At 43.4% G+C, this 22,898-nt stretch overlaps 1 protein-coding gene across 5 annotated transcripts; it reads left to right on the top strand.

Annotated features, from left to right (window-relative positions):
* Positions 1-11,176: 11,176 nt before the first annotated feature.
* Positions 11,177-22,672, top strand: LOC133345869 (transformer-2 protein homolog alpha-like). Of its 5 annotated transcripts, none has more exons than XM_061556925.1 (8): positions 11,177-11,339; positions 18,156-18,229; positions 19,078-19,219; positions 19,616-19,804; positions 20,644-20,760; positions 21,026-21,228; positions 21,374-21,438; positions 21,562-22,672. In XM_061556925.1, exons 1-8 carry the CDS (start codon positions 11,304-11,306, stop codon positions 21,570-21,572), a joined length of 837 nt encoding a protein of 278 aa, XP_061412909.1. In that variant the 5' UTR covers positions 11,177-11,303; the 3' UTR covers positions 21,573-22,672. The 5 variants fall into 5 exon arrangements, with proteins under 5 accessions (XP_061412909.1, XP_061412907.1, XP_061412908.1 ...); XM_061556923.1 differs by having other exon boundaries at positions 18,156-18,298; XM_061556924.1 differs by having other exon boundaries at positions 18,153-18,229.
* The last annotated feature ends 226 nt before the right edge of the window (positions 22,673-22,898 follow it).

Genomic DNA, 22,898 nt, shown 5'->3' with positions numbered 1-22,898 from the left:
CCCCCCCAACCCTCCACGTAGGCCGTGTATTAATCCAAGACAAGAATCCAAGTCTCGGGTGAAGCCGGGTAGTAAAGCTAGCAGAATATAGATGTATCTGGGGGCCATTCTGTCCAGCTTGCCCTTGTCTCTATGTGTCGACCACTGACTTTCGTGGTCTGGCCATCTGCTATGACTGAAGCAGGCTGCCCTTCGTTGATTTTTTTTTCACCCTGTTGATCACGGCACACGGAGCCTGAAACAAAATGAAAGGGGCTGGCTTGAACTTAACGCATCTCCAGCAGGGACACAGTTGGAAAAAAACAGCAGGATATGTGTACCCTAGGACAGTTATTGAAGGCAGAACGAGATCTAAATGAAAATAATGATAAGATGGACGTGAGCAGAATTGAGTGTTTAACGTGTTAATGAAAAGCAACATACTAAGGTTTTTAATCGGTGCACATTAACTTACATGACAATTGCCTTTGAAATGTGGACATTGACAAAGGAATGTAGCAATTTTTGTAAAGTGCACAAAAATACGTGTAGAGATGTATGCTTGGAATTGCATTGCGAGACAGAGACGCAAATAAAGACTTGGTTTATGAAAAAAGCAACGACAAATATCTCTTTTACCGAACGAGTTGCTAAATGTACTCTCATACCAGAAACTGTGTGATAAACCATCTCCCGTTGTCCCCATCACACCGGAAAGTGTGTTTATTCCCTCCACAAATCTCTCAAAGCGTTGAGAACCTTAACCTATGGGGTTCCATATTGATGTGTATAAGCTTGAGACCAGGTCTCTGCTAGACATGCATTCGTTGTATCGCCATTCCCAAATGTTATCCCTCAAAGTGCTCAACCATTACCAGCCCCATCCACCTAAGCCATCTCCACCCTCACCTCCTTCTCCTTGACTACTTTGCATCCTTGTAATTTCCTTGCACCTCTATAGAGAAAATGCATTTGTTGCTATGGGAATTGCCGGAATACATACATCTCAAGAGGATAGGAGCTGTTCACAAGGTTGCATTGCATAAGCATAAATTAATGATAATTGTGCTGTGCCATTAGTCAGTACAGAATGGAATACATGCATCATGATAGAGCTATAAAGTCGAAATATTTAAATGAGAAAAATCCCAACTGCAATCATTTATATGCGAAATTAAAAAAATACTATGAATCGTAACTCATAAACACGATGCCATGGGTAAATGTGACATGTACAGAAATGAGTCTGAAAGGTGAGACTGCATAATATACATACAGCAGTCATCTACGATCTTTCACTCAAAGTCCAAAAATGTGACCAAGTTAAATACTATAAATGCAATGGTGGTAATGAAGGTGCATCGCTGAGATATTTCATTGGCCACATTGCTAAAAGAAATGAACGAATCGACATATTGGCGGCACACCGGTGAAGCATAACACCCCGGTCCTCATGAAACAGTCTGACATCGCTGCTGTTGCCCTTGAGTGGGCTGCAGACAATCAGACGTCGCTTCAGATTCAGCAGCTGATTTCCCCATTCGGACGTGTGACATGGGTCGTAATCTCCTAATGCCATCATCCCCCAACAAAAAGAAACATTCGCCTTCTGACTGCTTCAACATCACGAGAAATGATTTTGACGCACCCCCCGAAAGATTTTACGACCATGGTTTGCGAATTGCGAGAAAATTGTAAAAATTACTGGAAAAATTTTGCTTTTATATATATATACCGTGCAACCGTGTACCGCCAGTACGTTCACGTGGAGGAAAAGTCAACGTGGTGCTTTTACGTTCTCACAGCAGCTTGTCATCCGAGTGCGGTTTTCGGGGGTTGGGCTGCTTGCGTCTTCACGAGTTGAAGGAGGAGCGGGAATATATTTGTGCGCATGGCGAAAAAAGCTTGAGGGGTAAAGAGAATGCTCAGCATGCAGCCCGACGGTTGGTTTTAGTTCAATTTGGCGAAGGTCAACTCTGCCAGCCACAGGTTGAAAAGATAACTGTGAAGCAAGCCACTGAGGTGCATATCCGCAGAGCGCACTATACTGGTAGGAACCTTCTGGTGACACCAGCCCACAGGGGATTATTGTGTCCGTCCGTCGTGCAGGGAGGGGCTGGGTGGGGAGGGAGGGACTCCGTGGGGATTGGAGGGTGGGGAGGGACTCCGTGGGGAGGGGCTGGTCATATTCTTAGGTTTTTTTCGGTAAAGTCACGTAGGTAAAAATTTAAAATTAATAAAAGTAAAATAAAAAATAAAATAAAATGGTCACCCCGTGGTGCCATTATAAAACTCAACGTTTAACCTACTCACGCCGGCTTGTGCCCGCCCTCACAGTCGGGCATATTAGCGGAATACACCACGCCGCCGTTGACCCTGGCTATTGACCGAGCAATCCAACGTTCCTACCAGCTCCCTCCGCAGGAATGTGTTATATGCCTGTGTGTAGTTGTAATAAGAGCCTTTCAAAATGTCTGGAAAAGCCTGTGATGTCAGTTATTTGTCGATACTTGCTTCTGCTGTTGCAGGGGATGCTTTAGCTTGTAACAAGATACTAACAGCACAGTTGGATATTCTCGTCTTGTTGGTGGTGCACGCCTGTAATCCAGCAATGCGGAGGTGGGGGTTGGTTGATCACACACATGTCGTGAAACCTCCCTTCCCATGGATATCCAGGAGGTGGTACAGCAAATGTGGAATCCACCTGTTCAAAATGTATGGGGATAAAGCGTTGCTCCGTCGCATGCATGGGAAGGGTGCCTTTCCTTGTAGTGGTTGGTGAAATGAATTGGCCATGATCCAGTTTGAGCTGAAAACGGATATGTAGAGTAAGTTTGATTGCGTGAGTGTTTTCTAAAGGTAACACACACAGAGGAAAATATCAATATATATTATTCAGTCACACGCAGCTGCAATGGTGAAATATTCTGCGCTAATCTGAGTGAATTGCCAAAACGTACTTGAGCATTAATTCAGTTTTGTTTGTAATTCAGATGAAGCGTTAGAATGACTTGTGCTGCAACATGGATATCACGAAGTGTTCTACTGTGTAAAAAAAATCGGATGTCAATTCTCAAAGCAGAGATGAGAATTGGAGCAATTTCATAAATTAAGCCATGATGAAAAATGTAATTTCCCCCACTCCCACTCAACAAAATTCAATGATAATGAGGTGTTGTCTCTTTACCTAGACTTTGATGCACACATACACACGTGTGTGTGTGTGTACCAGTGGTGCTTTCTCATCGTGAATGGACATCCCACTTTACAGCCTCTGCCCTCTCCAGAAAGGTTCTGTGCTTATCAGACCTTTTCTACTACATGTGTTCACACACACACGCACACGCGTACATGGCCGTACGTGTTAAAAAGGTCAAATCATGATTGAAATATATAGGGGTATGATGAAATACAGGAAAATATGTATTCACAACAAATAGCGACCTACTGTGGATATGTATTCAGAAATCAATGAGACGTGAAAGATGTATTCAAAGGGGATACAATACACATTGAAGACATTGGAGACATATTTAGGAGAAAGATAGAGGTACAAGCACGTGCGTTCAGCACCTACCCAAGCCATACTGAGGATTTGACCCTTCAGTGTGAGAATATTTTCTGATAGAGCTGCATAATTAACTATACACTATGTACACGTGTTTGGTTTTGTGTCATTCTTGCTTGGTCTGCTGCTCGAAAGGTTATCAGCAATGTCTGCTTCATCACGCATTGCTAAAGTCTGCACGATTTTATATTCCATCTTGGCTGGCTACGGGCGTGTTGCAATTTTCGCCAAATGGCCTGCTAAAAGCAATGTCAAGAAGTGGGTCAATCAATTTAAGGAGGGTACAAAAGGTATCGTTTAAAAAAGAAGAAAACAACCTCAACACATTCTCTTAGGTTTTTCGAGACCTTCTGGCTACCATCAAAGGTTTGTACACGAAGCCATCCAGATATACAAACACAGACATAACTTCAACCGTGATGATGGCTACAAATTGAGCAATCATTGGAAAGATGTTATTAACCATGTCAAAAAGATTTAACTACGCATATTTGTACCATCTTATTTGACAGGTACTAGTCTACTTTACCGAGTGTTGACATCCCCAGCTGCTGCTATTTTGTGTTTGGATTGTCAGCCAACACCGGCCGCAACCCCGAGTTGAGGTGCACCAATTGTTCCCTATTAGCCCCCTCCCCAACGTTCCATTCATTGGCTACCACATTCAGATAAGCCCCTCCCCCCTCCCCCTTAACTTGTATTTAAGATCTTGTCTCTTGGATTTTTCCTCACTTGATACAGTAAATTTTAGCTGTGACGGTCCCACCTGAAGACGGAGACTTGTGTTGCCTCCGAAACGTCGTGATTTAATTGATTTATTTGCATTTATTATTATTTTATTTCTATTATTATTATTATTATTTTTTTTACCTACGTGACTTTACCGGAAAAAAAGAGTATGAATCCTTGCAGTCACGAAAACTTCAAATCTAGAATGACATTCGTCAATAACATTGCGGCATTCAAATAAAAAACTATATATGTACATGTACACAGCAGGTGACGTTTCAGGTAATGTTCCTTCCTCATGGGGTGTTGAGTTTTTCTTTATTGTGCTTGTGTGCATCACTGCCAAAAATAGCATCACTTAACTTTTTTTCAACAAAAATATCAGAGGCCATGTAAAAAAATGCCAATGAACAGAAGTGAAAAAAAAGAATTTAGATACCGTTAATGCATTGGTGATTGGTTTCCAAATTGTGCAGTGAATGGTGTATGTCCTAACTATGTAATAATCATCCTGGCAGCTTTACTGAAAAAGAGTTTTGAGGTCGTAAACATGTTATCACTGATCACAATCGTCAACGATGGAATGCTTTGTCTCTGATGTGGCGAAGAGCTGCAATATTCGACACAAAAACTGCCGAGTTCGAAAATTTGGCAGACAATCAACATGCATTTAATCCAGAAAGAAAACACAGCAATATTACAATCGTGTGGTAGTAGTTTAATTCGCACACTGCGAATCCAAAGTTAATGGGCTAACGTGCAACAATTAGTGCAACTAATAAAATCAATGCACTTGACATACGCATACAAAAACAAAGATCCCTCTTATAGCCTGAACAGACTGTTGGGGCAAGTGCTGTTATAGAGCATCTATGGTGTGGCCAGCACCACGCCCGACCACCTTTGTTTCCCCAGTGGCGATATTTTTTCACACCGCACCAGGTACTCATCTTGAGGCTGAGTCGACCTAGGGGGAGGCCTAGGGCCGGTTAAGATAATCGCCACTGGTATTGACCGTGAACCGGACTCATACTCGGGTCGTCAGATTCACAGCACAGCGCGCTAATCGCTGCACTACCGCTCCCCAGCACCACATGCACACAGTAGAAACCACAGTGTGTGTGGCAATTGCTTCGATAAGTTCAACCTTGAAACTGTGTTCTTGGTTCTTTCGGTAAAGTCACGTAGAAGGGAAATAATAAAATAATCAAAATGAAACATAATACAATACAATTCTCAAGTGAGAATTGTATTTTATTACTAGCTGTACTACCCGGCTTCGCCCGGGACTTGTATCTACCACGGCCGGCCGCCTTTGTCTCCCCAGTGGCGATGTTAATACGCTACAGCAGTTACTCGTTTGAGGCAGAGTCGACCTAGGGGAGGTTCAAATAATCGTCACCGGTGGTGGCCGTGAGCGGGAATCGAACTGGGATCGCCGGGTTGGTAGCGCAGCGTAGCGTTAAGCACTACACCCACCGCTCCTCACACACCACACACGCACAGACACACACACAGACACACACACAGACACACGCAGACACACACAGACAGAGACACACACACACACAGCACGCTAACCACTACACTACCGCTCCCCACACACCACACACGCACACACACAGACACACACACAGACACACACACAGACACACACACACAGACACACACACACAGACACAGGCAGCACGCTAAGCACTACACTACCGTTCCCCCTACACAACACACGCGCGCGCGTCCATAGGTACACATACACGCGCTTGCTGCAGACACACACGACTTTCAGGGTGCGTACGGCAGTAAACGACTGAAATAATAAAGCGGCAATGCTGTGTAAGGAACGCCTTAGACCCGCATTACACATTTGTGTAATGCGAGCGTAAACACACAAACACACACAAACACATACACAATATACACACACACATACATGCAGACACACAGACAGACACATAACACACATACATACACACACATACAAACACAGAAAGACATACACACACATACATAGACACACACATACATACACACAAACACATCCACAGACGTACATACACACATACATACAGGCACGCAGACATACACATAAACACATACAAAAAAACCCACATACATACACACACACATACATACACACAAACACATGCACACACATACATACACACATGCATACAGACACACAGACATACACATAAACACATACACACATACACATGACCCGGCTTCGCCCGGGACTTGGATCCACCACGCCCGGCCGCCTTTGTCTCCCCAGTGCCGATGTTAATACGCAACACCAGTTACTCGTTTGAGGCTGAGTCGACCTAGGGGAGGTTCAAATAATCGTCACCGGTGGTGGCCGTGAGCGGGAATGGAACTCGGTTCGCCGGGTTGGTAGCGCAGCGTAGCGTTAAGCACTACACCCACCGCTCCTCACACACCACACACGCACAGACACACACACAGACACACACACAGACACACGCAGACACACACAGACAGACAGACACACACACACACATAGACACACAGACAGCACGCTAAGCACTACACTACCACTCCCCACACACCACACACGCACACACACAGACACACACACAGACACACACACAGACACAGACAGCACGCTAAGCACTACACTACCGTTCCCCCTACACAACACACGCGCGCGCGTCCATAGGTACACATACACGCGCTTGCTGCAGACACACACGACTTTCAGGGTGCGTAAGGCAGTAAACGACTGAAATAATAAAGCGGCAATGCTGTGCGAGGAACGCCTTAGACCAGCAACACATTTGTGTAATGCGAGCGTAAACACACAAACACATACAAACACATACACACACATACATACACATACATACACATACACACAAACACATACACACAGACATACACATACACACAAACACACACATACATGCACACAAACACATACACAATACACACACACATACATGCAGACACAGACAGACACATAACACACATACATACACACACATACACACACATACATAGACACACACATACATACACACACACATACATACACACAAACACATGCACACACGTACATACACACATACATAGAGACACACAGACATACACATAAACACAAACACACATACACATGACCCGGCTTCGCCCGGGACTTGGATCCACGATGCCCCGCCGCCTTTGTCTCCCCAGTGACGATGTTCACACACGACAGCAGTTACGCTTTTGAGGCTGAGTGGACCTAGGGGAGGGCCACGTCCGTTTCAAATAATCGTCAGCGGTGGTGGGCGTGAGTTGGAATCGAACTGGGGTCGCTCAAGCAGCTTAATGACTGTTTGTACAAAGAACATATAAAGAATCGATTATAATAACCAGGCAAGAGTCCACATTATAGACTGCCAGTACACGCACTCAGCTTCATAAGCAGGCTAGAGTGTACATGATAGAGTGGCAGTACGCTCACCGAGCTTAATAAGCAGGCTACAGTGTACATGATAGACTGGCAGTACGCTCACCCAGCTTAATGAGTATTTGTACAGTGAACATTAAAGTAATCGATTGTTGGCGCGTTGGGTTTAAAAGTAATATTAATAGCACACATTGTGGTGGGGGTGTAGTGAAGAGTAGGAAAAACTTTGATGAATTTACCTCAGAGTGGCGTGGTGGGTGTCGAGGCCTAGTAGCGTGCAAAGCCTGCGGCCTCGCCTAAAATTGTCGGCTTGGAAGAGGCAGGGTACGGGTGGCGTTCCTTCCCCCCCCCCTAGCGCTCCAACAATACTGTGTAATGGCTATTATTTAATTAAATACGGAGCTTATGAAAGTGGCGAAGGCGTGGCTAGCCGTTGGCAGGGGCAACCGCCGTCCAATGAAAGTGCGTATGGGCCAAAGTCCACACACACACACACAGACAGACAGACATGAACGATTTTATATATATAGATTCTTATTTCTCAAATGAGAATTGTATTTTATTATGTTCTATTTTTATTATTTTATTATTTCCCTTCTACGTGACTTTATCGAAAGAACCAAGAAGATGAATCCCTGCAGTCACGAAAGCTTTAAATCGAAACTTTAAACTGTGAGCAAAGTTTAAAATGATTGTGATTTTCTGCTAAATCTAAAATCTGCAGACTATTGCGCCCCCTATAGAGAGAGAGAGAGCACGATTCCGAAATTGCTATGGTCGGTCGACGCTTCTCCGTGCTGAGAGGTCATTTTTTTTGTTGGGGGGGTGGTGGTTTATTCTTCCACGCTGAGATAAGAGATGGAAAGATTCAGAAATGTGTATTCGGGTGCTGGGATTGAACCGTTGGGATCGGAATTGCAAGACCAACGGTGCTCGCCACGTGTACCGACCGCTGGCACCCAGTAAACATTGAACCCTGGGGTCAGCGGTTCCACGCGACACATGCCAACGTCGCATGTTCACCAGGGTGTCGCTCCTTATAAGGCTTATATAGATTTTAAAAAAATAAACTCAAACATCTTCTTGGTTCTTTCGGTAAAGTCAGAATTATTTTATTATGTTTTATTTTTATTATTTTATTATTTCCCTTCTACGTGACTTTACCGAAAGAACCAAGAAGATGAATCCCTGCAGTCACGAAAGCTTTAAATCGAAATTTAAACTCAAACTTATTCGCAAATACGTGGCTTCGCAGTGCTCTGCAGAAGGGGCATTTCCCGAAACGTCGCCCATTATATATGTTTTCCTCTTAAGGGCCACAGTGTTTTTGACGAATTTGTTGAGTAGTTTTATTTATTGTAGTGTCTGTGCATGTACAGCAACGCAGCAGCAACAGCAGTAGCATCAACCACCGAATACTTAGTTTCATCTTTTATTAGAAATAAGGAAACACGTCTCTGTTATTAAACCCATCAATCGTCTCTACCTCAGGCTCGGTAACCTTTCAAAGAAGAAGATATTGTATTTGTAACGTTTTTGTCTTTGTACACAAACCCAGCAGTGGGTCGACGGGGCTTAACAATAACCACACATTCTGACTTAAAACAAAACTGGAATAAACGGGGTCTATTTCGTTCACCCCCCCCCCCCACCCACATCTTAGTTATTCTTTAACAATGCGGGTTGACTGTTGAACATTTTGTTTTGACCACTGACACATTCCCAAGTTACCCAATTCCCTGCAATATTTAATCAATCAATAATCTTTACGTTAAATTAAAGAAATAAACGTCTGCCCACAGGGTTTCATAATTAGATTTATTTATACTGAAGGAGGAATCCGATTAGCTATAAATCTACTCACCCTACAGATGTCCATTAAGGGCGGGCAAGAACGTTAAAAAAATTATATTAGTGAAAAGTACAAGAAAGGCAACCATATCACCCGAAAAAATAAAAATACAACTAAACCATCCCCATCCTTCGAGGCAAAGCCTATTCAAGGTATTAACTTTTTTTTCAGAAGCAACCTGGCCACAGATGATAGCTCAACAAAGTGCGGCGTATCATTCGCACATTTATAGCAGCAACATAATCTACAGGATCTCAATGCGTGCTCCTAAATGTGTAGGGAGGACCCGGCTGATTGATGCTGGTTGTAATTTACTGTGTAATTGTGAACGTCTAATTGGCACGCTTTGTTTGCGCGGACAAAATCCCTTACTAATTGGCGATCTAGCCCAGAAGCATCTCTAATTATTATTACTGCCGACAATACACGTGGTGGGGGAGCTTTGTCTTTGTGTACCCCCACCTAAGATGGCTGCCTGATTTACATAGCACCGGGGTGGGGGAGCTTTGTCTTTGTGTACCCCCACCTAAGATGGCTGCCTGATTTACATAGCACGGGGGTGGGGGAGCTTTGTCTTTGTGTACCCCCACCTAAGATGGCTGCCTGATTTACATAGCACGGGGGTGGGGGAGCTTTGTCTTTGTGTAACCCCACCTAAGATGGCTGCCAGATTTACATAGCACGGGGGTGGGGGAGCTTTGTCTTTGTGTACCCCCACCTAAGATGGCTGCCTGATTTACATAGCACGGGGGTGGGGGAGCTTTGTCTTTGTGTAACCCCACCTAAGATGGCTGCCAGATTTACATAGCACGGGGGTGGGGGAGCTTTGTCTTTGTGTACCCCCACCTAAGATGGCTGCCAGATGTACATAGCACGGGGGTGGGGGAGCTTTGTCTTTGTGTAACCCCACCTAAGATGGCTGCCAGATTTACATAGCACGGGGGTGGGGGAGCTTTGTCTTTGTGTACCCCCACCTAAGATGGCTGCCAGATGTACATAGCACGGGGGTGGGGGAGCTTTGTCTTTGTGTAACCCCACCTAAGATGGCTGCCAGATTTACATAGCACGGGGGTGGGGGAGCTTTGTCTTTGTGTACCCCCACCTAAGATGGCTGCCTGATTTACATAGCACGGGGTGGGGGAGCTTTGTCTTTGTGTACCCCCACCTAAGATGGCTACCAGATTTACATAGCACGGGGGTGGGGAAGCTTTGTCTTTGTGTACCCCCACCTAAGATGGCTGCCTGATTTACATAGCACCGGGGTGGGGGAGCTTTGTCTTTGTGTAGCCCCACCTAAGATGGCTGCCTGATTTACATAACACGGGGTGGGGGAGCTTTGTCTTTGTGTACCCCCACCTAAGATGGCTGCCAGATTTACATAGCACGGGGGTGGGGGAGCTTTGTCTTTGTGTACCCCCACCTAAGATGGCTGCCTGATTTACATAGCACGGGGGTGGGGGAGCTTTGTCTTTGTGTAGCCCCACCTAAGATGGCTGCCAGATTTACATAGCACGGGGGGGAGGGGCGTGGGAGGGGTTCTCGGGGGGGGGGGGGGGTGGAGCGAGGGGTGGGGGCGCGGGGGAGGCTCGGGGGGGGGGCTCTAGCGGATGTGACGTCAGTAGGGGGACTCGAGGACCCGGATGCTCGCACATCTGCCGCCATTTTGTGAGTCGTGATCGCCGCCATAGCAGTCACGGCGCCTACGCGGTTCGCGATTTAAACAAAACAACAATTATAACAACACCCGCCCTAGGGCCAGAGATTAAACAATGAGCGACGTGGAGGAAGGAGGATACGACGGCGGGGTAAATATCCCTGCGGTTTTTGTTTTGTATTTACACCACACAAAGAGCGACGGGACTGTGGTTATTGTTGTTGCAGGCCCAGTAGCGATGAGTGGATCCTGAGTTTGGCCTAGCGGAGCGGACCAGCTGAGCCCGGGGCATCCGCGTAGCCTCATCGCTAACACCGCCTCATGGTCACATCGCCTCATCTCAACATCGCCTCATCGCTAACATGGTCACATCGCCTCATCACAACATCACCTCATAGCTAACACCGCCTCATGGTCACATCGCCTCATCACAAAATCACCTCATCGCTAACATGGTCACATCGCCTCATCACAACATCACCTCATAGCTAACACCGCCTCATGGTCACATCGCCTCATCCCAACATCACCTCATCGCGAACATGGTCACATCCTCATCCCAACATCACCTCATCGCTAACATCACCTCATGGTCACATCGCCTCATCCCAACATCGCCTCATCACCACATCGCCTCATGGTCACACCACCTCATCCCAACATCACCTCATCACCACATCGCTAACATCGCCTCATGGTCACATCGCCTCATCCCAACATCACCTCATCGCTAACATGGTCACATCGTCATCCCAACATCGCCTCATGGTCACACCACCTCATCCCAACATCACCTCATCGCTAACATCGCCTCATGGTCACATCCTCATCCCAACATCACCTCATCTCAACATCACCTCATGGTCATATTGCCTCATCCCAACATAACCTCATCGCCACATCGCTAACATCGCCTCATCCCAACATCTCATCTCAACATCGCCACATCACTTCAAACACTCGAGATGTTAGGGCTGAACGATTTGGGGGAAATATCTAATTGCGATTTTTCGGACATTGCGATTTGATTTGCGATTATAATTGTTTAAGTCAAGTTTCAGTTCAACATGCAATGTGTAATAGATTTAGAACGTGATGGAGCATTACCACGTTGTCAAAAAATAAACTGCTGTATATTCGAATTCAAGGATTAGAATTTAAAAGATATGAATTGCTTCCAACAATTATTTGTTTAAATGTTTTAATTGAAATTGAACAATCAAACAGAACAATTGTTAAGTTACATACATGAAGTTAGAATAAAAAATAAAACAATTCCAATAAGTAATAGGACTTTGAAAATCGCAGCCTTTGCGATTTGCTAATCGCATTGTTTCATTTTGAGATTTCGATTTGAAATCGATAACCGTTGAGCCCTACTTGATATCGGCAAATTCCTCGCTTCCATCTCGTCGTATTTAGTCTCATCATCACTCATCATCACACTTGTCCGTCTCTTTACCCTTTCGTCCACATCCCCATCTCATTTAATCTCCCCGTCGACACGGTTTCGCTCCCTATCGTTTCCCTTGTGCTTCTAGATTTGAAGCTTTCGTGACTGCAATGATTCATACTCTTTGGTTTTTTCGGTAAAGTCACGTAGGTAAAAAAATAAATAATAAAAATCATATAAATTAAATAATAAATCACGGCGTTTCAAAGGCAACACAAGTCTCCGTCATCAGGTGGGACCGTCACAGCTGAAATTACTGTATCAAGTGATACATTTCTCGTGACATCGCATTTTCTATTATTTATTCTATTTTTCTACCTACGTAACTTTACCGAATCCTTTGCGCTTTTCGCTTTGCGTCTTCCCATTGTATTTCTTTACCTACGTGACTTTATCGAAAAAACCTAAGAGTATGAATCCCTTGTGCGTTTCGCTTTGATGTCCCCCCCTCCTCTCTGCGTCTGGCCTCTCGCATGAAGCCGCTTGCTGATGCCTCTTATTTTCCCCGAAGCTTTGCATTCTCGTTGCTCGGCTATCGTCCTCTCGTCTTGAACGTCGTCTCCCTTGCGAAGAAGTCTGGATGCGTGCGGGGCCACCAGCGTACTGTCATGAGGTCTCAACTGCAGTGTATGTGACAGTGTTATGGTTGTATAAAATGAAACCTCTAGTACACACGTGCCACTTGGAGATTACACCTTGTGCCTCGAGTTTAGATAGTACCTGATTGATGAATGGATTTTCTCCCGGACTTTTAATTTGTTTTGCCCTGCGAGTTCGTGGACTGCGTTAGGTCGACAGCGTCTAAGCGGGTCACGGAAGTGGGTTGTCGCCGCTGTCGCGAATACTCAGAACACCGAATTCTGGAAGGTTTCGTAAAACTATGGGGATTTACAATGCACCATATCACTTCCACAAAACCGGTATTTATGGGGAAATATAAAAATATTTCCGCGGACAATCCCTCCCCCACTTCTGGTGACATCGCATTCACTTCTCCAAATACCGGTAGCAACTAAATGATTCATATTACCGGAACATACAAAAAAAATTTACGCAGATTTAAGGGTATTTTTAAGTGGGGGCATTTTAGATGTTGGGATAGTTTAGTCAGGGTAGTTTACAAAATATTTTTTTTGTCATAAGCAAAAATATAAATGTAAGTCTGGATCAAGCTGCGTTTGCATCAGCCCACCCGGGTTGGGGGGGGGGGGCTAAGCGGACCACATTGGTACCGGGACCATACTTTTTTAGATAAACCACTGCACTAGAACAACGTGTTTAGTAGTAGTGTACACATTGATTGGTGTGCGAGCCACATCTCAGCGCGCGTAAGAAAACGCGCTTCCAATCTTGATTGCATTGCGCTTACGACCGCGATTTTACGTTTCACTTAGAGCTCTTTAAAAAACAAGATTTGCACGGTACCACTTGGCATCTTACCGGCTTGCAGACGCGAGTTTTGCGTTCTCGAGGAATAATCCTGGTAATTCAAATTATTGAACAAGTGCCGGGCGAAATGTGGCCGATCTGTGTTGAGCAGCCGTATGCTTTGTTAGGCATTTATATTCCGTCTTGAGTAGCTCGTGGTCAATCTTTCCCATTCGACCCGACGTCTATAAGCGAGCCTTGTTCACCCTGATTCATTCCCGCCCGGCGCGTTCCCTTAACCGCTGATCGCTGCCCCCCTTTGCCGCTTCTCGCCTAACGCCACTAACCAGGCAACTCGCCGGCCACTAACGTTGACGCCACTCTTGAGTACTCGGGCACCACTCGCTCACAATTCACCAGGCACCACACGTATGTCAAATGAGGTATCCGTCTATAGGACGCGGGGGGGGGTGTGTGTGCCTTGTGAAGCACTGTTTAAGGCACCAATGATACACAACAACAGAGTGCAGTGGCGTGCTGCTCAGTCTACTCACAACCACTTTAATGTACAATTTAGCACGCGCTGTCCAGTATGGTATACACGATTGCAATGGGGAGTTTTATCCGCACCGCTCATTGCGATTTGCAGATCGGATGGGGTTTTTTTGGGGTTAAGTTATATCGATCATACATGTCTCAATTCACCCCCGTCGATTCCTGGAATGTTACGGTTAGTGGGAAAACTTCGCCGGATCATGTGTGATGAAAATGTACTTGTATAAGATTACAGTCCTAGCTCTTTACTTGCCATGTCTACCACGTGTTATAATTCATCAGTCACAATCTGTGTCCACTACTGAATGAAGGCCTCTCCCAGACCGGCTCACAGTCGGACACGATCTGAATCCATCTCAACACTGCTCTTAACGCATGTCAGTCATAACTAGCAATTTCCACTCGATTGTAATACGTCATTAACGATAAATATGAGCAGAATATAAACATAACTTGCAATGTTGTGTACTGTATTGAACTGCATTTATGTCAACTTAAAAGCAATACACGCTTACCATCTTGTACCTCTGCTGATTACAACTGGCGATCTAATTTAGGTTTTAAATTTACAGTGCTACTGAATTAAATAACAGCGTATAGTGTTTTTATTTTGCTTACTACTTGCGATATGAAGATGAACATTTATTGGGCAGGTGTAACGTGTTTTGCACGGTCTTTAATATTCACCTTATCTGTGTTTGCATTAACAAGCTAGGTGACGTACAAGCGAAAGAAGTCCAGCATACATAAACCATTGAAGAAATTACATGATGCGATTGGAGAATCCATTCTCTCAATTGTAGCAAAACTAATTCCATTGTCTTAAACGCGACGTTTGCAAAACATTTGCATGCATGTTTCCGTAAGAGATTTAATGTAACCCTTAACATACTGATTGCCTATTGGCTTGCAATTTTCTACAGTCGCATGCGTTTCTAGCGTTATGCAATAAATTCGATTAATTAAAACGGGGTTAAGAACTTTGGTTCTGTATCTTGAAATTGTTCACAAGCCGTTTTTCCCCCCATCACTCGGCTTTTCCATCGTCCTTGAAAGAACTGAATGTATCTGGGACTTCACCTTACCTCTTCCCACAGGTTTATCGGCATTCTCACATCAAAATAAGAACTTGAGTACGTCTAAACCGGATAGGCGTATTGCATGAATAACAGGTCATTTTTATTGTAACAAAAATCCAAACAATTGCCTTATTTGGGAATTGCACGCCACCGGCCTTTTAGTTGACACTATCAAAATAATATCAATGTGTAGTAATTGATTGTGACAACGATTTTATCAATTTTCTTTTGTATTTAATTTCTCCACGTAATTTTTTTTTCCAAGTCTGATAAAAGGTGCATTGTCACATTCCACGAAAAATGAATTGCCAGTTTTACACAATTCTTGCTGCTCGTACGTAATTTGTGATAGTTTTTACAACGTTTTTGTCATTGCCAACCCCTGTTGCTGTTGGTGAGCAGCAATGACGTGGACTGAGGCTGCAAATAGCCAGTTTTTCTATAGCCCTCTCCCCGATGTAGAATGCTTGTCACGTCAATGTCTGAAGGCTGGCGGCACCAGCGGCTGGGCCGTAATTTATAGTGCCCACTGCGTGGTGGGAGGGGGGGTCAAAACCTGCGCCTCCTGAGCCGCATGTGCGGCTCGGTGATGTTATTAAGGGACCCACCGTCTCGTAATTCATGTGCATTGCAGCTCTAGAAATATTGAGTTTTTTTTACCGAATTCGAATAAAATGGCCGAGTTATTTGGGTTGCTGACCCCTGCTCCATAGCAACATAATGCTAGGATTACTTTTAGCCCTTTGAAAGGGAATATAGAGATGATAGTCCCATCTCGGTGGGTAAAAACGCTTGGACCCTTAGGGGGGATGATGGGCTTGGATGGGTTCCTCAAGTGAAAAGAAACGTGTACAATTAGAGCAGGTTGACACGGTTAATGTTAAAAACTACACAAGAATATCTCCATTTGAAGCTTTCGTGACTGCAGGAATCCATACTCTGGTTCTTTCGGTAAAGTCACGTAGATAGAAAAATTAATAGATCACGACGTTTCAATCGCCACACAAGCAATCGTCTTCAGGTGGGAGAGAGGGGACGATTGCTTGTGTGGTGATCGAAACGTCGTGATCTGTTATTTTTTCTACCTACGTGACTTTATCGAAAGAACCAAAGAGTATACACAAGAATAGTTTACTTATAAAAACATTCTAAGCGACTTCAGTAGAGGTGTTTTTTTCTTGTTTAGTAAAAACCGTTGCATTAACCTTGTGTGCAGTGAAACTTCGCAAAGCCAGACCTATTGGGGACAACATTTAGGTTGTAGGACACGCACGGCATTCTTCAAATGATTAATAATGTGCAAACTTGCCAAGTTGTTTACATTGATACAAGACATTTCAATGATCTTATCATGTGAATGACACAAAATATCACTACGAAAGCAGAGGTGGATGGATAGCTGACATCCAAGTGTACAGGTGCTCATAATTCCATACACCAGATACGTACAGCACGTGTATCTCGCTCTGGAATTGCTAGTGCATACGTCTGCTGTGAGTCTTAATTCGCCTGCTGTGTTTTGTTTCTTTTTTTAGCTTTATTTATTTTAGGGGGCCTGGCTTACCCTGAATTCTGTGTTTCTCATGCCCAGCTTAGAGGTGTTATTGTATGCCATATATTTGTTAATTTGAAGGCTTCGTGCTAATTCTGAAGCACCTGATAATTATGGCAGAGAGTGGCCCTCGAAATTTCCCCGTACAATTCCACTTGGGAAAACCTGAAGTGGAAGAATGCAATGCCTCAGTAATTGTGGTAATGCCTAACTAGAAGATATGTTAAGCGTTTGATGCGGATATGCTGTAAACTACGAAATATTGTATTGTTTTTTTTGTATTAAGTCAGATTGTATTGAACGATTTTGAATATATTTTGCAAATGTTTAATTGTGAACTTTGTTAAACATGTACTTGATGGTGTTAAATATGTTTTCCCCATAAGGTTATTGGAAGGAATAGAAACCAGAAAATGTGGACCAAGATTAAAGAAAAAGAATATCAGAAGTTAGAAAAGGGAAAAAAAGAACTCAGTTGAAGCTGAAATCAAAAGAAACTGAAGAATTTGGCCACTAGAAGTTGTAAATGCATGGGGTTAAGCAGAAGAGCAAAGAAGGGTTCAAGGGTTCGAAAAAAGAAAATTGAATGTATAAGAAATTGTCAAGAATCATGGGGTAAGCCTCTCCACCAGTTTAGAGACACGAAACATGCCTGTAATTGTAAAGGGAGAATTCTATTTTAAACTAATATTAAACAAATTTGATATATTCTGTTGGTGAAATTGATAATACGATATTGCCTTTTAAATTAAAAAAACAAGTAGCTTTGTTTTTTTAGTAGCTTTGTGCATGTACATTTTTATCAGGACCGGAGCACTTGTGGATATGTGCACTATGCTTTACAGTTGTGTCCACAATTGTCCTAGACGGTGTACAAGTGAAGGGGAAAGTGACTGGTGATTTGCTCCTTTCCGTTTGTTTGAGAGTTTTTCAAATGGTGTTTGGTGTGTATCTCAGCAGGCCTCTCACTCCAAGTCGGGGAGCCACAGTTCGGCAGCAACGCAACCGCTGGAGAACGAAGGCGGCCACTCGGGGTCTCGCACGGGCTCTCGCCACTCACGCTCCCACTCTCATTCCAACTCTCGCTCAAATTCTAAATCCAGGCGAGGAACTGTGTTGTTGCACTGCTCAGCTACTTTTGTCCAAAAGTAACATGAGATTATGTATAAACAGGGGCCATGTGTGTTTGCACATGGCTGTAATTCAGCACTGCACATGCGAGGATTGGAAGGTCATGTACATTTATGAAACTCGCAGACTTGCTTGCCTGCGACATTGCCACGAACTGGCCCGTGCTGACCATTGAATGTTGGTTATCTCCTTTGTGGGCTTAATGCTAAATTGTCAAAATGGAATTGGCGAATTTTCCCAATTCTGGATGCTCCAGAAAAATGTCTTATTCAATATAACGTGGATAAGTAATGGACATTCCTATTACATTCACTTTCTCTTACATATGGATTGTCTTCTTGGTTCTTTCGGTAAAGTCACGTAGAAGGGAAATAATAAAATAATAACAACTTTATTTTATTATTATTTCCCTTCTACGTGATGTAGAAGGGAAATAAAAATAAAAAAATATTATTTTATTATTTCCCTTCTACGTGACTTTACCGAAAGAACCAGGAAGATGAATCCCTGCAGTCACGAAAGCTTTAAATCGAAATTTATATGGATTGTCTTTATTACATTTATAATTTTACCTTAAAATTACGCAGAGTAAATGATGTAGTTGGTAACATCTTGACGTGTTATGTAAAGCTGCTGCAATAACAGCCTGTGGCAGTGTACTTGTAAAAACTTTTGTCGTAAAAAAGTTTACCATAAATATTTTTGAATTTTTTTAAAATCTCGCTTCGGTGTCATCTTGTGGGCCGTGCAGATCACGCTCCCGGCACCGGCATTACTCTCGGTCCCGCTCGCACTCGCGACGCCGCCACTCACGCAGCCGCTCCTACACGCCCGACTACCGGCGCCATAGCCGCTCGCCGATGTCCAACCGGCGCCGCCACCTGGGCTCCCGGGTAGGCCCACGTGCACTTTCACGTCTCGTCGTGTTCGTCCGCGTCTATTCCAGGCCCTCATCCGCTCTCGTTATTTTCTTTTGAGGCGCGATGTCAAAAAAACTGCAAGCGCGTGTATGAAGTGATATATGCTGTCGTCATCTTTAAACAGTGTTGCGGATTTAGTAAATGGTATCTTTAACTTTGTAAATATATGATGTAGTGATTTGTTTTAAGTACCATGATATTGGTTTGCAGTTATGGACAACCCTTATATTCATTGCAATGCAATCATGCACCGGAAATGAAAAACTGCTCTAAGCTATGCAAATGTGGCTTAATGCTTTTTTTGTGAGTTGTGTTGCTGCTGCTGCTCGTTTTATGCGAGCGTTAATCTTTGTGTGTGTGTGCGTGCAGGTGAACCCAGACCCAAGTTGTTGCCTGGGTGTATTTGGGCTGAGCCTGCACACAGGGGAGAAGGACCTGAAGGAAGTGTTCTCACGCTATGGCCCAGTCCAGAGCGTCAATGTGGTGTACGACCAGCAATCGGGCCGCTCTCGGGGGTTTGCCTTCGTCTACTTTGATAATTCAGAGGATGCTAAAGAGGTTGGTCTCGTTTTATAAGCACCAATGTTTAAAACGATTTCGTCTTGTTTTCTTATGCGGTAGCATCTAGATACTTAATTTTAAGTGAAAGGAGCTATACATGCTCCCCCCAAATGAGCTTTTTGTTACCAATTTGTCAGTGTCTTGGAAGGTTTATGTGGATGTGACGTTTTAAAAATATACTCAATTATACTGACTTTAGGCCAGCTCTAAGCAACAGATTAAAATGTCTCGAGTAAATTGATTAAATGGATGTAACGGGTATAAATAATGAATTAGATCGCTAATGAATTAATATGTAATTGAAAAACATTCAAATAGGAGACAAAAAGTTCTAAAGCAAAGAGCATATTTTTTTTAAACCACATGACATGTTAAGGAAGAGTTAAGTATAGCAAGCAACAGGTGCAAAGCTGAAGATTGAAAAACTAAAGCAATTGGGAAAAGAATGAGTAAAATCTTGAAAATGTGATCTAAAGCAGTGTTGGGAGCATGGATGCTGCAAAAAAGGAGGGCGATGATAATTGGCAATTCACAAATGGTATGTCTTAAGAAGGATGGAACCCCATAACTAGTAATGGCGAATCTTTACATAATTGGACGCATTTTATGCACATCACTTGGAAAAAAATTTTAGGCTAAGAATTTAAACAATGCGATGAATAAAGAGGAGGAAGTTACCCCATAATGCCTGGGCTTCATGCTATCAGTTTTTTAAATGACTGAGTGTGGAGCCATAGTTTTTTTGTTGTTGGTAGGTGTGCTGCCATGAATGGTTTGTTGGTGCGTTCCAATGTAAAGACATGCACAGTGTTAAAGTGCGTACATTGTTTCTCCAGGCAAAGGAAAGGGCTAATGGCATGGAGTTGGATGGGCGGTACATACGAGTGGACTTCTCAATTACTAAGCGTGCCCACACACCTACCCCGGGCATCTACATGGGACGCCCTACCTTGTAAGTGTAAACCGCTGCGCTCCTCAAATGTAACAGTCACTGTTTAAAAGTTCTATTACCGGAAGCACTCAATAATTCTAAATGTTAAAAAGTACAAAATTTACTTTACATGTATACACTTTGTCCGAATACCATTTCAACTTCCACAATGAAGTTGTGTTCAATGTAAAGGCTTGTGTCGTACATTCTGCTTCCAATATCTGACCTCTAAAACCATGATTGGCGCAGCATGTTTACATTGCATTTTCCTGTGATTTCGCCACATGAGTACGAGCAGTCGGCGAGAAGGCCGCGATGGCCGGGAAGGCCGCGAAGGCAGAGACAACTTCTACGAACGTGGCTGCGACCGCGGCTATGACCGCAACTATGACCGTGGGTACGATCGGGGAGGCTACGAACGAGGCGGCGGGTACGACCGAGGAGGTTACGACCGTGGCTACGATGACGGATACAGATACGACCGTTACAGGTGCTTTACGCAACACGAGTTGACGTTTTCCCACAAATCAAGCACTTGAAAAAAGCGTTGCTTGAAGTTTGTAATTTTAAATGCCACGAGTGTTGTTGGTTGGTGCCTGGTATGTTTTTTTCTTGATTGCTGTTGTATGTCGCAGAAGGCGTTCTCCATCGCCTTACTATCGGGGTGGCTACAGGTCCCGTTCGCGTTCGTACTCTCCACGTGAGTAGACATCGCCGCAAAGCACGCATGCACAAATTCTTTTTTTGTCGTGACAAGTTACGTATGGAATAATGACTGTCGTTTTCCGGTCAGCTTGCACACCTTTGATTTTTCTCATTGCAGGTCGTTACTGAAAGGCATTTTGGTATGAAGTGCCAGGAAAAACAGAAGGAGAGTGTAACCGAGTCTGAAACTTTAATTTTTTTTTAAGTACATGACTTGTATTGTTTTTCAAGTGGCATACATGTTGAGTTGTAGCTTAGGTTATTTTTTTTCTAAATTGTGATCATTTGGTTTGCAGGTTTAAAGTAAATAACCCTGTTTCAGGAAACTTAATGGTAATATGTAGCTTTGCATGGTTAAGCAAATTCAAATTCTCCAGTGTAATTTGGTTTTCTTGATAAGAGATTCCGTCATCCAGTTTCAGGGTATTTGTGTATTAGTCTTGTTCATTGTTAAGTGCCCCTTTATTGCTTATGTGCTGCTGGGCTATTTTCACTAATAATCTTGCAGTTTTAATAGTTTAGATTGACCTGATTAATCACCTATTTTACGCCCACACAGTATCATCAACCCATAACTATCGCACTGAGATATGTGAAATAAACTTTGCTCAGAAGGTCGTTGTCTGAAATTGTAAAACATCGTATGACCTGTTTATGTAAATCCCTAGGTGGTATGCTTGTTTTAAGAGATACCTTATCTTCCAGGCAGCATACAGCATTTCCCCCTGGTCTTTACCGAAGGTTGAGTATTCCAATCAAGATAAAAATTCTCACCCGTTAAGATGTGAATCTACTCTTTAACTATATGAATTGGCATCGGACCCAACATTATTTACTTAGAAATATGGCTTTGTTTTATGAATACAATGTACATCACTTGGCAGTTAAAAATAATTGTGAAATGTGCATTTTTGTATCGAGGCTTAACATTGTTTCAATGATTTGACTCCAGTTCTGTCAATTTTGAGGATCATTAATATTAAGAGTACCATATTTTTAAGTGCATGGTTTTTTTTATTTAATTGAAATGTATTCCAATTAAAAAATAATTTATACAATACCTAAACAATTCTGTCAGTGCAACAATTATACAAAAAAATCGTTGTGCAAAAATCGGTTTGCCATTCCATTGCAGAAAGCAATAACTGATTGTCACCAGTTCATCAGGTGTTTGAAGTATCAATATTTGTATATAAACGTGTAATGCATATAAACTTACATTTGAAATACATGACTTCTTGAAACCTTTTATTGTGAACACAAGTATGCAGTAGGCACTGTTAAAATTTGATAATTTATGCACGTATATGAAACTGCCCCTTTTCGGGTCTCCTGGGTGATGCCATTAAAATCGATACTAACAGGCTGTACTTTTACAGTATCTTACCGTGGTACTTGGAGGGTCTTCCTCAGTTTCAAGCCACTAAGACAGTCTCGTGCTTGGCATGATAAAGC

The sequence above is a fragment of the Lethenteron reissneri genome, chromosome 23 (genome assembly GCF_015708825.2).
Source record: "Lethenteron reissneri isolate LAM-NWPU_2019-01 chromosome 23, ASM1570882v1, whole genome shotgun sequence".
NCBI classification, from domain to species: Eukaryota; Metazoa; Chordata; class Hyperoartia; order Petromyzontiformes; family Petromyzontidae; genus Lethenteron; species Lethenteron reissneri.
Note: the sequence above shows the minus strand (reverse complement) of the source record. Positions and strands in the feature narration are given on the sequence as shown.